The sequence below is a fragment of the Notolepis coatsorum genome (genome assembly GCF_963971535.1).
Source record: "Notolepis coatsorum genome assembly, chromosome: 20".
NCBI lineage: Eukaryota > Metazoa > Chordata > Actinopteri > Aulopiformes > Paralepididae > Notolepis > Notolepis coatsorum.
This window is the reverse complement of record NC_140184.1, coordinates 70,379,483-70,392,295: the sequence shown is the minus strand read 5'-3', so window position 1 is coordinate 70,392,295 and position 12,813 is coordinate 70,379,483. Positions and strand designations below refer to the sequence as shown.

The following is a 12,813-nucleotide window of genomic DNA, read 5'->3' as shown; positions in this document are numbered from 1 at the left end:
GGGGACTATGGTATTGAATGCTGAGCTGTAGTCGATGAACAGCATTCTCACATAGTTCCCCTTCCTCTTGTCCAGATGTGATGCTGCTGTGTGCAGCACATGGGCTATGGCGTCCTCCGTGGACCTGTTGGGGCGATATGCAAATTGCAGAGGGTCCAGGTTGATGGGGAGGGAGGAACAGATGTAGCCCTTCACTAGCTTCTCAAAGCACTTCATGGCTATGGAGGTGAGGGCTACAGGGCGGTAGTCGTTGAGGCAAGCGGGCGTAGATTTTTTGGGTACAGGGATGATGGTGGACTTCTTCAGACAGGTGGGGATGACGGCCTGTTCCAAGGACAGGTTGAAGATGTCAGTGAATACCGGGGCCAGTTGGTCGGCACAGACTTTTAGGACGCGGCCGGGGATGCCGTCCGGTCCTGCTGCCTTCCTGATATCCACTTTTTTAAAGATCCGTCTCACCTCATGCTCTGTTACCCTGAACACTGAGTCTCCATCAGCAGACCCCCCCCCCCCCATTGCCGTGGTTTGTAGGCTGGTGTTGTTATTCACAGCCTCAAACCTCGCATAGAAGGAGTTGAGATCGTTTGCTAAGGAGATGTCACTGTTCAGTTTGAGGGGGGTTCCTTTGTAGTCTGTCATTGTTCTGAGGCCCTGCCACATGCCTCTAGAGTCAGCCTGTTCAAACTGAAGTTCAACTTTATCCCTGTAGCGCCGTTTTGCCTCTATTACTGCTCTCCTGACGTTGTATCTTGCCATCTTGTGTTCTTCCATGTTGCCTGTCACCAGCCCGGTGTTGTATGCTGATGTGCGCACTTTCAGAGCCTCACGGACGGATTTGTCTACCCAGGGCTTTTGGTTTGGGTAGATATTAATTTTGGTGGTGGGGATTATTACTTCTACCTGAGTACAGACATAGTCAATCACCGTTTCGGTGTATTCGTTAATATTGGCTGTGTTATCACGGAGTACACTCCATTCTGTGCTTCCCAGCACTGCTTGGAGTGACTCTACTGACGTCACGGTCCAACGCTTAACCTCTCGCGAGACCACCGGCGTTCGCTTGAGACACTGTTTGTACTTAGGCAGAAGAAAAATTGCGGCGTGATCGCTTTTACCGAATGGACTAAGAGCCTGTGACTTGTACCCATTCTTAAATTGCGAGTATACATGGTCTAATATGTTCTCGCCTCTGGTGGGACAGGTCACATGCTGATAGAAATTCGGCAGCACCTTTTTAAGACGCGCGCTGTTGAAATCCCCCAAGACCAAAATGGCCGCGTCAACGTTAGCTGCCTGGAGTTTGTTTACCTCGTCGTGAAGTTTTGAAAGTGCGACCTCAGTGTTCGCGTGTGGTGGAATGTACACTCCGATGAGGATGATGGACGTTAACTCTCTTGGGAGGAAGAAGGTGGACACAGTTCTACTTAGAAATGTCTCATAACTACTTGGCACATTAAAAAGGTGCTGTAACCCTGTATGAGGTATTTTCTTTGTTAAAATAAATAGTCTACATGTTAAAATAATAGCTCTACATTCTGACAGCCATCACTGATATAGAGTGGCTGGTCACTCAGTAACATGGGTCTCCCAGTCCCTTCACTCTGCAGTAAACAGGAAATACATTTTTGGAATCCCGTTCCCACTTTATCCAATCAGGAGAGAGAACTCCACACTGCAAAAATGGTCTGACCAAAATAAGAAATACAACTTAGTTATAAGCAAATATGCTTGAAACAAGTGAAATAATCTGCCAGTGCAAATTTAGCGTGGCAAGATTTCTTGAAATATAGTAAGTACAAAAGTTTACGTATTTTAAGAAATCTTGCCAAGCCAAATTATTTAATATCTTTATCCAATCTCTCCTGGTTGGATAAAGTGGGAAGGGATACCAGAACATTTATTTTGTGTTTACTGCAGAGCTAACCAAACAGCATCAATGATGGCTGTCAGAATTTAGAGCTATTTAAAATGTATTTAAACTAAAGAAAATACTACTTACAGCATCTTTAAGACTTTTAAAACTATATTTAAATCTTCACGGTTATATTCAACATGATATAAAAAGGCCTTGACTTTAAATAATTCCATTCAAGACAAGGACCAGCACACACCCTGTAATAGCCATTTTCTCTACACATTAGTGTATGGTAAATTATAGTGAAATTATACTATTCTTCCAATTTGCTGGGAGCCCCATAGGATCCCCTCAAGGGAACCCCGGAACCCACTTTGAGAACCATCTTCGCCGACAACGATGCAGTCATATCCACCATCCAACATGGCAAACAAAATAAATACATAAATAAAAAGCTGCGTGAGCAAAGGCAGAACAAGCTCACTGGCACACCTTAACTTCCTGTACATCCCAACCCCCACTATCACACACATGTACACACTTGCATACATACATGATAGCACAGTTCTACAGGCATGCTGCAGTCCCAGGAGGGGGGGGGGGGGGGGGGGGGGGGCTGCACGCTTTCCCACTAGCTATCTGCCTGCTAGTCTCTCTCTCTCACTACCACCCACACACTGAACAGCCTGGCTCACCCTCTGTCCTCCCAGCTCGTACATCGCTCCCAATGTTTCTATATCTATACCAGCAGCTCAGAGGGGGAGGATAATGCCTCATACCAAGGCAGCCCATATGTGGCTAGTTTTTTTTAACCCCTTGTAGTGTGGTCCTCCGCACTTCACGGTATCTCTCCATTCTTATGCGAGGACAGTGGGTCAAATCCCTTCCCGCTCACATGCCCGTCTCAATCCCGCCAACTTCAATATGGTTTTTCTTCACTAAAACCGTTAACGCTCGCTGCCGTTTAATGTTCTAAGCGTTCATCTACGGCACCCTTGTGTTAGTGGTTGCAATCTCCCCCCCCCCCCCCCCCCCGCTGCGCTATCTCCATTCATACAGATCAGAGAAAGATCCTGACTGTTACCTGAGACTGACAGAAGTAATTACAGCCTCGGGTACGATCCTGAGGTAACACACACACGCGTGTGCATAGACAGGTCTATCTGTTGGGGGGGGGGGAGGAGAGCTATAATCTTGAGGAACACCTTTCAGTCAACCACACACACACACACATGCTGTTCATTCTTCCATTAACTGTTTGTGCAGAGTTGGTATGTGAACACAGTTTGGGCACTTTTCCCATAGTAATCCAGGCACTCATTAGCATTGGTAGAGTGGGTCGGAGTGTTGAACTGTGAACTACTACAACAGGCTGGCTTCACGGCACACAGCCAATGATTGATGTGTGAGAGATACCCATCCCCCACTGGTAGGCTCTGTCTGTACATCTGTCTCTCCTCGCTCTGCGCTACCCCCCCCCCCCCCCACCCTCGGTCTCTGCCACTCTGATGTTATCTCTGAGTCTGTGTGTCTGTAGGCAGGAGGTGACGCAGTGTCTGACTGAATCCAGACAAAGAGACAAACTCATCAGCCAACAGACACACAGATGAGGGAGAGAGAAGGGGTGTGTGTGTATGTGGAAAGAGAGGGGGGCAAAACAAAACAGACAAAAGAGAGAATGCCAAAACTCTACTCAAACACTAAGCAATGGGGGTCCTGGTGAATTCAAACCCCCCCCCCCCTTTTTTTCAACCACCCTCCACTCCAAAACACACAGACGGACAGACACACACACACACCACTGTCTGAATCTCCAGGAAGTATTGGGGCCCCTGTCTTCCATGCGAGCATAGGGCCACTCTGGTACGGCAGGAGGATGAGAATTCACCAAACACACATCCTCAGATCACCCCAGATCATCTTGCCTAATTGTCGGCCCGGTATTCCAGGGAAAGTTGGGGAGGGGGGTCGTCCTTGCCTCTTTCAGGATCTCTCATTGCTCCCAGTGAAAACCTCTCCCCTCTGGACATTAAAAATAGAAATCTAACCAATTCCTCTCCTCTATTATAAACACATGGAAAATAAACTGTTGAAATACTGCGTTTCATCAAGCCTCAAGATCACGCTATTATTCTGGTCATACATGGCCAACGCATGGTAATGTTGTTCTAGTATTCCACTGAAGGGGAAGGGGTACTGAGGAGGGAACAGTTTGGGTAAACCGGCTCCTTAATTAAATCTTATTCTAACAGATTGTCATTTGACCGCTCCGATGAAACATCCCTAACAAATGTAGTTCGCTTGAGAGAAAACTGAAAACTAAACATCGCTGTGTGCTTTACAGATCGGCCGATATATCAATTGATTTCAGTCTGTATGTATCCAGACAATATTGATTCAAAGTGTAAACATGTGTCCAGAGGAGCTACATGCATGCTACTGCCAAGATCAACACTTTACCTTAACTGCAAAAAGTCATTTTTTTCCACAATAGAAAATCAGCCTTCTAGCAATGAAAAGTATTTTATACATTATACAATGTGCTTTTGAGTTACTTTCATGGATCTCTGAGTTCAATAAAAAATAAAAATAAAACATAAAAAAAGCAAATAAAAAGGACCATGTTAGGTGTCAAGTAAAGACATGCGCCATCTCAGATCCCAATTACTTCAAACTCTGTGATTCTGGTTGTCTTCCTTAGTGGGCTCCTCTAGACTAGAGCAAACTTTGAGGAAGAATTCAGAACAACAAGTAGTTAAGAGTTTAGAGGACGACAGCCCAGAAGGCATCACACACATCAAGAGAAAAGAACCAGGGCTATTGTATTATTGTCTGGGACTTGCTCCCGCACGCGCCCCACGTCTGTCTGTGTTTGTGTGTCCGTCTGCCTGCCTGTCAGACTGTCTCCCTGACTGTCTGGTCTGTCAGTCTGTGTGTCTGGCCTGTCTGTCTCTCGGGGCCAGCGTTCTGCAGGCACTTCATACCACAAAGGAACAACCAGCTAGGTTTACAAACCACCAAGGCTGAGCAGAAGAAACGCAAATTTACAAAATGCAGTCATTTTATTCACACTCAAGTGGAAGATAATGACATTTATCTCTCCCAGTCAGCTGTGCATTATAGATATACAGGGTCTGTCGACGCCTGGAGTGTGAGAATATAGTATGCTAATGTTGCAGAGGGTCCTCTGGTCCTGCTCTGCTACAGCGTTACATCTGTTAAAGAACAGCGACTGATCTTATTAGCCCTTGGGGATTACCGAGGCCACGGGCAAGAGATGTATTTCAACACCACCTTTAACAACCTATGTTTAGAAAGGAAGGCCAAAGGATACATAACTTTTAGTAGATTATATTGTACAATCCCATTTTGTTGACTGAGGTACGTCCTAAGATGCCGTACATTGTGATGGAAGGTGCCGAGGAGCGGAGGGGTCATAGTCGATGCAACGGTCGAAGTCAACAATACATCAATATCAACGAGGCTGTTGGGGGCTGATGCACAGCTTGGACTTAAGATATTATGCAAATGCTGATTTGCTCAGAAGTCAATCGTCGTGAGGAAGAATTGCATGTGGGCTAAAGTAGGAGAAACCATCTACTGTAAAAGGAAAGATGTATTTCATCAATGTGATGCTTATAATGAGCACAAGGAGCCCTTCTATTGAAACATTTACACCAAACACAATCAGCCCAACATATTCTATTATATAGCAATTAGCCCAGTGCTTTGCCTGTGTGTCAATGATTGATTGAGATGTAAATTACAAACATTGTCAATTCAATGGATGAAAAGCAGTTGGTGCAAAGTTGAAACTCTTATCAATAAAAAAAAATTATCCAGAGGTAGCCTGGTGATTGCTGATAAATGCGGGAGGAAAATAAAAAAAAAGGGAAAATAGTACGAGAATGGTTATTAATTAAATTCCTAGACGGGAACAAATGACCTAGCATTATGAGAATTAAAATGATAAACTTCTAAAGGCCTGGCGTGCCACAGCAAGTGTGCTCACAGATCAATCACTCACAACTTAACGTGCTCACACAAACCAGAAAGCACAATGAAAACCATATAGCTCAGCAGTCGAGACGAAAAACGTTCTGCCATTTAATTTTCCTACAAATAATAACTAAAGTGAGAAAAACATATAGGATTCTGAAATGGATATAATGCAGTAAGTACACTGTGTCGGTGATGCTGGTCTGATATACAATATTTATCCTCGCTGTCAATTGAAACATTTGTTTTGTGCAGAATCCACTACAGAAATCACACCATATGCGACAAAACACCGAGCTGTAAAAAAAACTCGCCGATGGCATAATGTCACGAAAAAAATATCAACAACAACAATATGATACAATAGCGACGATACCTACAATTAACTTTGAAGGGGTTGGTCTGTTTCCGCCTGGACATATTATTTCACACTCCCGGGTGAAACAAGTCGAATCTCCTCCTATCCTCCCCGAACGAATGCCATCATGACCAATAATCCAGTTGTATTCCACACAGAGACACCCGTTCAAAGAGCACAGCAATTTGATAATAACAAATGGACAAAAAGAAGAAAGATATGCCGGTGGACAGATCTACTCGAGCAGTAATGAATAATAAACACCGTATCGACTAGTCGGGGGCCATTCACGTGTATACAATAAATACGGTAAATGCATTAAAGACCCCAAATCTCTCAATCGTGTTTTACATTCTTGCCCCACGTCCAAGCGACCCTCCTTACTAGTCGATCTGTGTTTTTATTTTTTAATGATCGGGATAATGATAGGCTTCTTGTCCGAGCCCGGGCTGAGACACCGAGCTGCCCCGAGCCGCTCCGATCCTGTGAGCCGTGTGTGAGGCTGGCGTTCTGTCACGTGGCTGAGTGTGTGTGTGTGGTGTGTGTGTGTGTGAGGCTGGCGTTCTGTGGCTGAGTGTGTGTGTGTGGTGTGTATGTGTGTGTGAGGCTGTCGTTCTGTGGCTGAGTGTGTGTGTGTGGTGTGTATGTGTGTGTGAGGCTGTCGTTCTGTGGCTGAGTGTGTGTGTGTGGTGTGTGTGTGTGAGGCTGGCGTTCTGTGGCTGAGTGTGTGTGTGTGGTGTGTATGTGTGTGTCTGTCGTTCTGTGGCTGAGTGTGTGTGTGTGGTGTGTATGTGTGTGTCTGTCGTTCTGTGGCTGAGTGTGTGTGGTGTGTGTGTGTGAGGCTGTCGTTCTGTGGCTGAGTGTGTGTGTGTGTGTGGTGTGTGTGTCTGTCGTTCTGCCAATGCACTGCAGCGTTTCTACAATTCGTAGCCGCATTTCTGCAGACCCCTCTCTGATTGGTTGAGCTCCATTTCTACAGACCCCTCTCTGATTGGTTGAGCGAAGCCCCTCTCTGGTTGGAAATGTACTACCAGATTCGCTTATAATGTTATTTTGCGTGACTTCGCGGTTTATTCATAACGTTATGCACATTTCACAACACAGCCAGCTGTCAGAAACTGTACATTGTAACGTTGTTATTCCGCGGCCTGCCCATTTGATGTTCCCAAATCATATTCAGAAAGTATCACAGAGACTTCTATTGACCAAGGAATTAGATATTAGTAAGACACATTTGTAGCAATTGACCACCAGACTCTTTCTCTTAAGGCATTAACTGGGTTAATTAATATAAATGTTATATTGTAACTGTCTAGTTACACATTGGCTGCAGGCTGCAATTAAAACTTTGAATCTGAGAGAGCTCTGGTCAGCGAAGCCAGCGAGCGATTATTATTGGTTTTTAATGACAAACCAATTACATAATCCTATGTGTAAAGGCACACACAACATATTCCAGTTAACGGTATATTTTTTAAATGATTCGTTATGGCGTAATCAATACTTCCATGCATATAAATTGCGTTCGCGACCTCCATGTTTTGGGGCTATTCATCAGAAAACTCGGATCCGGGATTCGGCTCCCATCCGTCGGGCAACAACTGTGGGTTTTCAGCCTCTCTCTCTGGAGCTTAACGGAGTTTCGACTCCTGGCTAGAGGAGCTTGTCGCGGCTCATGCGCATGCATATCGATGGCTCCGGCAGTTAGCAACGTTCGGTTCATATGATACTCTTATTTTGAAAAAACCCGTGGCAACAAGTCATATCCGCCCCAGTCTGTGCTTCTGCTCGTATCAACACAGAGGCAGTCTGCTCTAGTCTAGTGTGGACCTCCGTGAGCTAACGTTACTGTTTAAACAATGACCCAGTCAGCTACTGATAGCTGCTGATATCAACAAATGCACCAGCAAATAGCAATAGTCGAGTGCATAATACCTCCGTTCGCTCGGTAGGCAACGTTAGCTCACGTTAGCTCTATATGTCCCAGTAAACTAAATAGTTCACTGAGGCGTTGTCTTAACGTTATCTAGCCGGCTAGCAGTAGCTACAGATAGCTCCTGATATCAATGTCTTATAACATTGATTCGATGCGTATTCGAGCTGAGGCCATGCTGAATGTGATTTGACCAAAGCACAGTATACCAATAGGGTCCAGCTGCAGCGCCGGAGAATCCTGGCTGCATCTGGAGGCTACTAAGTATACACACAGACAGTGGCGCTGTTTGCAGATAGCGAGAAGTCACTTCAGAGAGAGAGAGAGAGTACACATTTAACTCTGGCCTCTTTAAGTGTCTATTCTTCAACGTAATAGCTTATCTACTTGAAATGTACTGATTTTTTTTTATATATGTGACACAAAAATGCGTATTTATTTTGGCCGGTAAGAAATATTTTCCCATCTACCCGCCACTGGCCGGTGAGTCGAAAAGTTTATTTCGTGCCCTGACCATATTTATATACCATCTTGTTGCACGCTCCTGCCACACACCACACACAACACTCTGCTGAATAATTCTGTTTTGCATCAATATATTAATTATCCTGTATATTGAGGCAAAACAGAATTATATATACAGTATAGAGGCAAAACAGAATTATTCAGCAGTGTATGTCTGTGTGTACTGTATACAGTATCAGCTGCTGCATCGTTAATGAACTAGATTTATATGGAGTTCGTTAATCTATTCTAGTCGGTTATCTGTGAGCCAGACGGCTTAGAGAAGTACTGTACATACGAGCGGTAATGCTCAGATTGCTCATTGAGTCATGACTATAAATGCAAAACGTAATTGTCGTATTTATTATCATTATAATTATTTAATTCCGATGATAGAATCAGTCAGTCTGTAGAATCGACTTGAAGAAGCTCTTGGTACCCAAACTCCTGTATCCAATAATAATAAATCTGATAGAGGGGATAGACGGGTCAATCAATTCCAGCCGCGAGTCCGCGACCCACTCTCCAACCGCACGTCTATATACATCCGAAGGGATTGATTGATCGATTGATTGAAAACTTTATTAACAGATTGCAGAATGGGTACAGTACAGTATGGCTCAATACACACAATTGTTAAGGGGATGGAGACCAGAGAAAGACTTTCGTCTTGTTTACATCTGGGTCCCCCATTTTCAATTCATCATAATATGACATACATGACATACAGATAGACAGTACTGCTACATCTATACATTTATGACATACCAGATTTGCAAATACAGTACTGTTTGTGATACAAAAAGAGTCCAGAAAAGAGAGTATATACATTTGACGTAGAAACTGTACATTGGAGGAGGTTGGGTAGGTGGGGTGGGGGGGGACTGTACATTGGAGGTGGTTGGGTAGGAGGGGTGGGTGGTTTAGGGGACACTGTACAACTGTACAAGCAATACAGAACTGTGTAGTAAAAAGAGATGATGAAAGTATTTTACTGTATTGTACCCATTCTGCAATCTGTTAATAAAGTTCTCAATTAATTCCAGGCCGCGACCCTCTCTCCAACTGTATTGTACCCATTCTGCAATCTGTTAATAAAGTTTTCAATCAATTCCAGGCCGCGACCCTCTCTCCAACCATATTGTACCCATTCTGCAATATGTTAATAAAGTTTTCAATCAATCAATTCCAGGCCACGACCCTCTCTACAACCGCACGTCTCAACCGAGCTTGGTCAAGGGGGAGCGGCTAGGCCCAATGTAGAGTGACGTCAATCGCCGCCAATCAGCGCAGACGTACTTCGAGATACTTCCGTACTTTCCGCTGATCAGCGTGCATCCTGTGGCTGCCACAGGATGCCAGTGAGAGGATTCTCCGGCGCTGTAGCTGGACCCTATTGAGCAGCTCAGCTGATCCCTCATGTAAAGCACACCACAATGAATTGTGGGAAACACAGGAAAACACTGGAGGTATATTATAGTGGTAGATATTATGGTAGACTAGACTAGAGACATACTTTGGCAGAGGCTACAGGCTGAAAAGCTCGAGTTTGTTCATAACAGCTCTTTTGGCGTTAAACAATATATATATACTATATCTTATATAAGTCTCGATTAAGAATGAAAATCTAAAAATCTACGGACAGAAAAAACTTTAAAGGTGCAATAGATACGTTTTATGTAGAGTAATATATTTTTTAAATAATACATCCAGAGCTTTTAGAAAGTGCAGAATAAAAGTATTGCTTTTTGCCCCCAAAAACTTTTAATGAATTTATCATTTAGAAAATGAATATCCTGTATGATAGCATGTACAATAGTGCTGTATATACTGTATACATTTATATTTGCTGCATATATATATATCCATGTCTGAATATACCTACTTATACACCTGCATATAACTGTATTATAGCATGTACAATAATGCTGTATATATTTTTTTTATTCTTAGCGTATATATATATATACACATCTATCCACATGATCTGTCTGTATATACCTGCATATCCTTTTTACATATGTGTATACTATACCTATATCTGTACATATCCCTTACCTACTCTTACGCTGCTGGCCAGTATGACTTACTACCATAGTGTCTCTATACCTGTATCACTGACTGTAGTGTACATATTAATACTACAACTCTGTAGTGTACATACATCTGATTAGCACTATTACTCAGTAGTAGGGATGGGTACCGTTCACATTTGAACCGATACCGGTACCTGTGAATCGATACCGGTACCCAACGGTACTTTAGTCTCTAAAAATGTAATCTACCTACCTCAGCTGTAAAAAAAATCCAAAACTTAATATTTAATAAATAAATAATGTATTATTATTACTTTATTATTATTTACATCTTACTGATGTAAAGCACTTTGAACTGCAATCCCCTGTATGAAAGGTGCTATATACAAATAGTTATTATTATTTATTTAGAACAACATATATATATATATACACAGTCACACACATATCTTTAAATAAATGTTATGTTTATTTGTTAACAAATTAACCAAAAAAGATACACATCTATATATTTACCTGCCCACTGTACCAAGATATCGGAGACAAGTATACTCCCCACGAATTGCACCCAAAGAGAGTTTGAAAACATGTATTGTGCCGTTGACATTAGGGCTGGGTGATTCTTGCTCAAATGTGAATCACGATTTTTCTCTCTAAGAATTGAGATCACGATTCTTATTTTTTTCATTAAAATCATTTAAAAAGTAAAGTAAAAAAAAAAAAAAAAAAAAAATTAAAATGTAATAAAAAATAAATCGTCATAACTTAGAAATGAGATTGCATAGGTCTATGAATCGAGATCACGATTAATTGCCCAGCCCTAGTTGACATTAACGTGCGGTTTCGTTTTGCGGTAAACAAAACGTGACGTCATCCGACTTTTTTTCTTTCTTTCTCATAACCGAAAGTAGGCACGTTGGATCTCACGTGAATCGATACTCGGTAGTACCGATGTGTTTCGGTAGTTACCTTTAAAAGTACCGAATTCGGTACCCATCCCTACTCAGTAGTACTAATTTATATATCTTATACCAAATTTAAATCACCTGTACATTGTATATTACTATTGCACTTTACTGTTATATTTGCATTCTGGTTGGATGCCAAATTTCTGTACTTGTGCTGTATAATGACAATACATTTGAATCTAATCTCATTTCCCCATGCACCTGATTGGATAAATTACATGCTGGTGCTCTAGTGTGACATCTAGTGGCTGAATGTTATCTATAGCATCTTTAATGACTACGTTGGGCAATAGGCATACACGTGTAGTCTCACTGTAAAGACACATGTTAGCCATCTCCACATATGACACACAGCTGTGGAAAATCAGTGTATTCCATGTTCAAAAGTAAAGCAGTTTTATGCAACCATTTACAACTACTGGACAAAGTACCATTTGCCATAGCATTAGCAGAGTATACGGCAGAACCATAGCATTGGTAGAACCCAGCAGTGAATGAAGTAAAACCATTTTGATTGAATGCCATTTCGTTAAAGAGGAAGGCCATCAATTTAAAAGATCACAAGAAGTTCTTCCTGAGCCCCAGGTCAGTTACATTTCGTTCTTGTTCACGTTCTGCTCCAGTGGACTAACTCATCAATACTTATTGTATCACTGAAAGCTTTTGCCACATGCACCTTAATTTGCCCGGCCACGCCCATTTCCGGCTATGTACATAAGCGAGGAGCGTGGCCATACTCTTCCTACACTCGTCTTTCATTCGGAAGTGTTTTGCTACAGGCGCACTTTAACAGTGGAAATATTAGCTTTCTTCTCTTAGTTTTTTTCTTGTTGCTGTTTCTACCGAGATGGCATCACCACCGAGAACCGAGAAGCCTTTCTTGGGGCTCCACCAGCGCTTCCTCCTTGCAACCTCCGCCGCTCGCCGCGGGGCGTTCAAAGCGGGAGGGTGAGCCCCGGCGGCGTGCGGCACAGAGTGCCTGCCGCCCGGCGCCTCGCTGGCAAGAGTCTGGGTTTGATTCCCAGACCCAAATAGCGCGATGCCTCGTCGGCAGAATCAGGGTTTAATACTCCCCAACTTGATACATAATACGCGAGACGTAAGCACGGAGGAAGAGAGGCAGCAGATGGAGCGCACCTCGAGGGGAGAGCCCAGCAGCG

General features: G+C 43.1%; 1 protein-coding gene across 4 annotated transcripts in view; it reads right to left on the bottom strand.

The window, feature by feature from the left end:
* znf821 (zinc finger protein 821) overlaps window positions 1–12,813 on the bottom strand; it is a 61,226-nt gene that overhangs the window by 25,478 nt on the left and 22,935 nt on the right. For 2 of the 4 annotated variants that reach the window (XM_084337333.1, XM_084337336.1), the window contains exon 1: window positions 6,235–6,477. The exons of 1 other annotated variant lie outside the window; for it this stretch is intronic. In XM_084337333.1, the coding sequence (XP_084193459.1) occupies window positions 6,235–6,274 (40 nt within the window). In that variant the 5' untranslated portion in view covers window positions 6,275–6,477. Of the gene's footprint in view, window positions 1–6,230; window positions 6,478–12,813 lie in introns of those variants that run through there. One more of the 4 variants, XM_084337335.1, reaches the window with a different exon arrangement.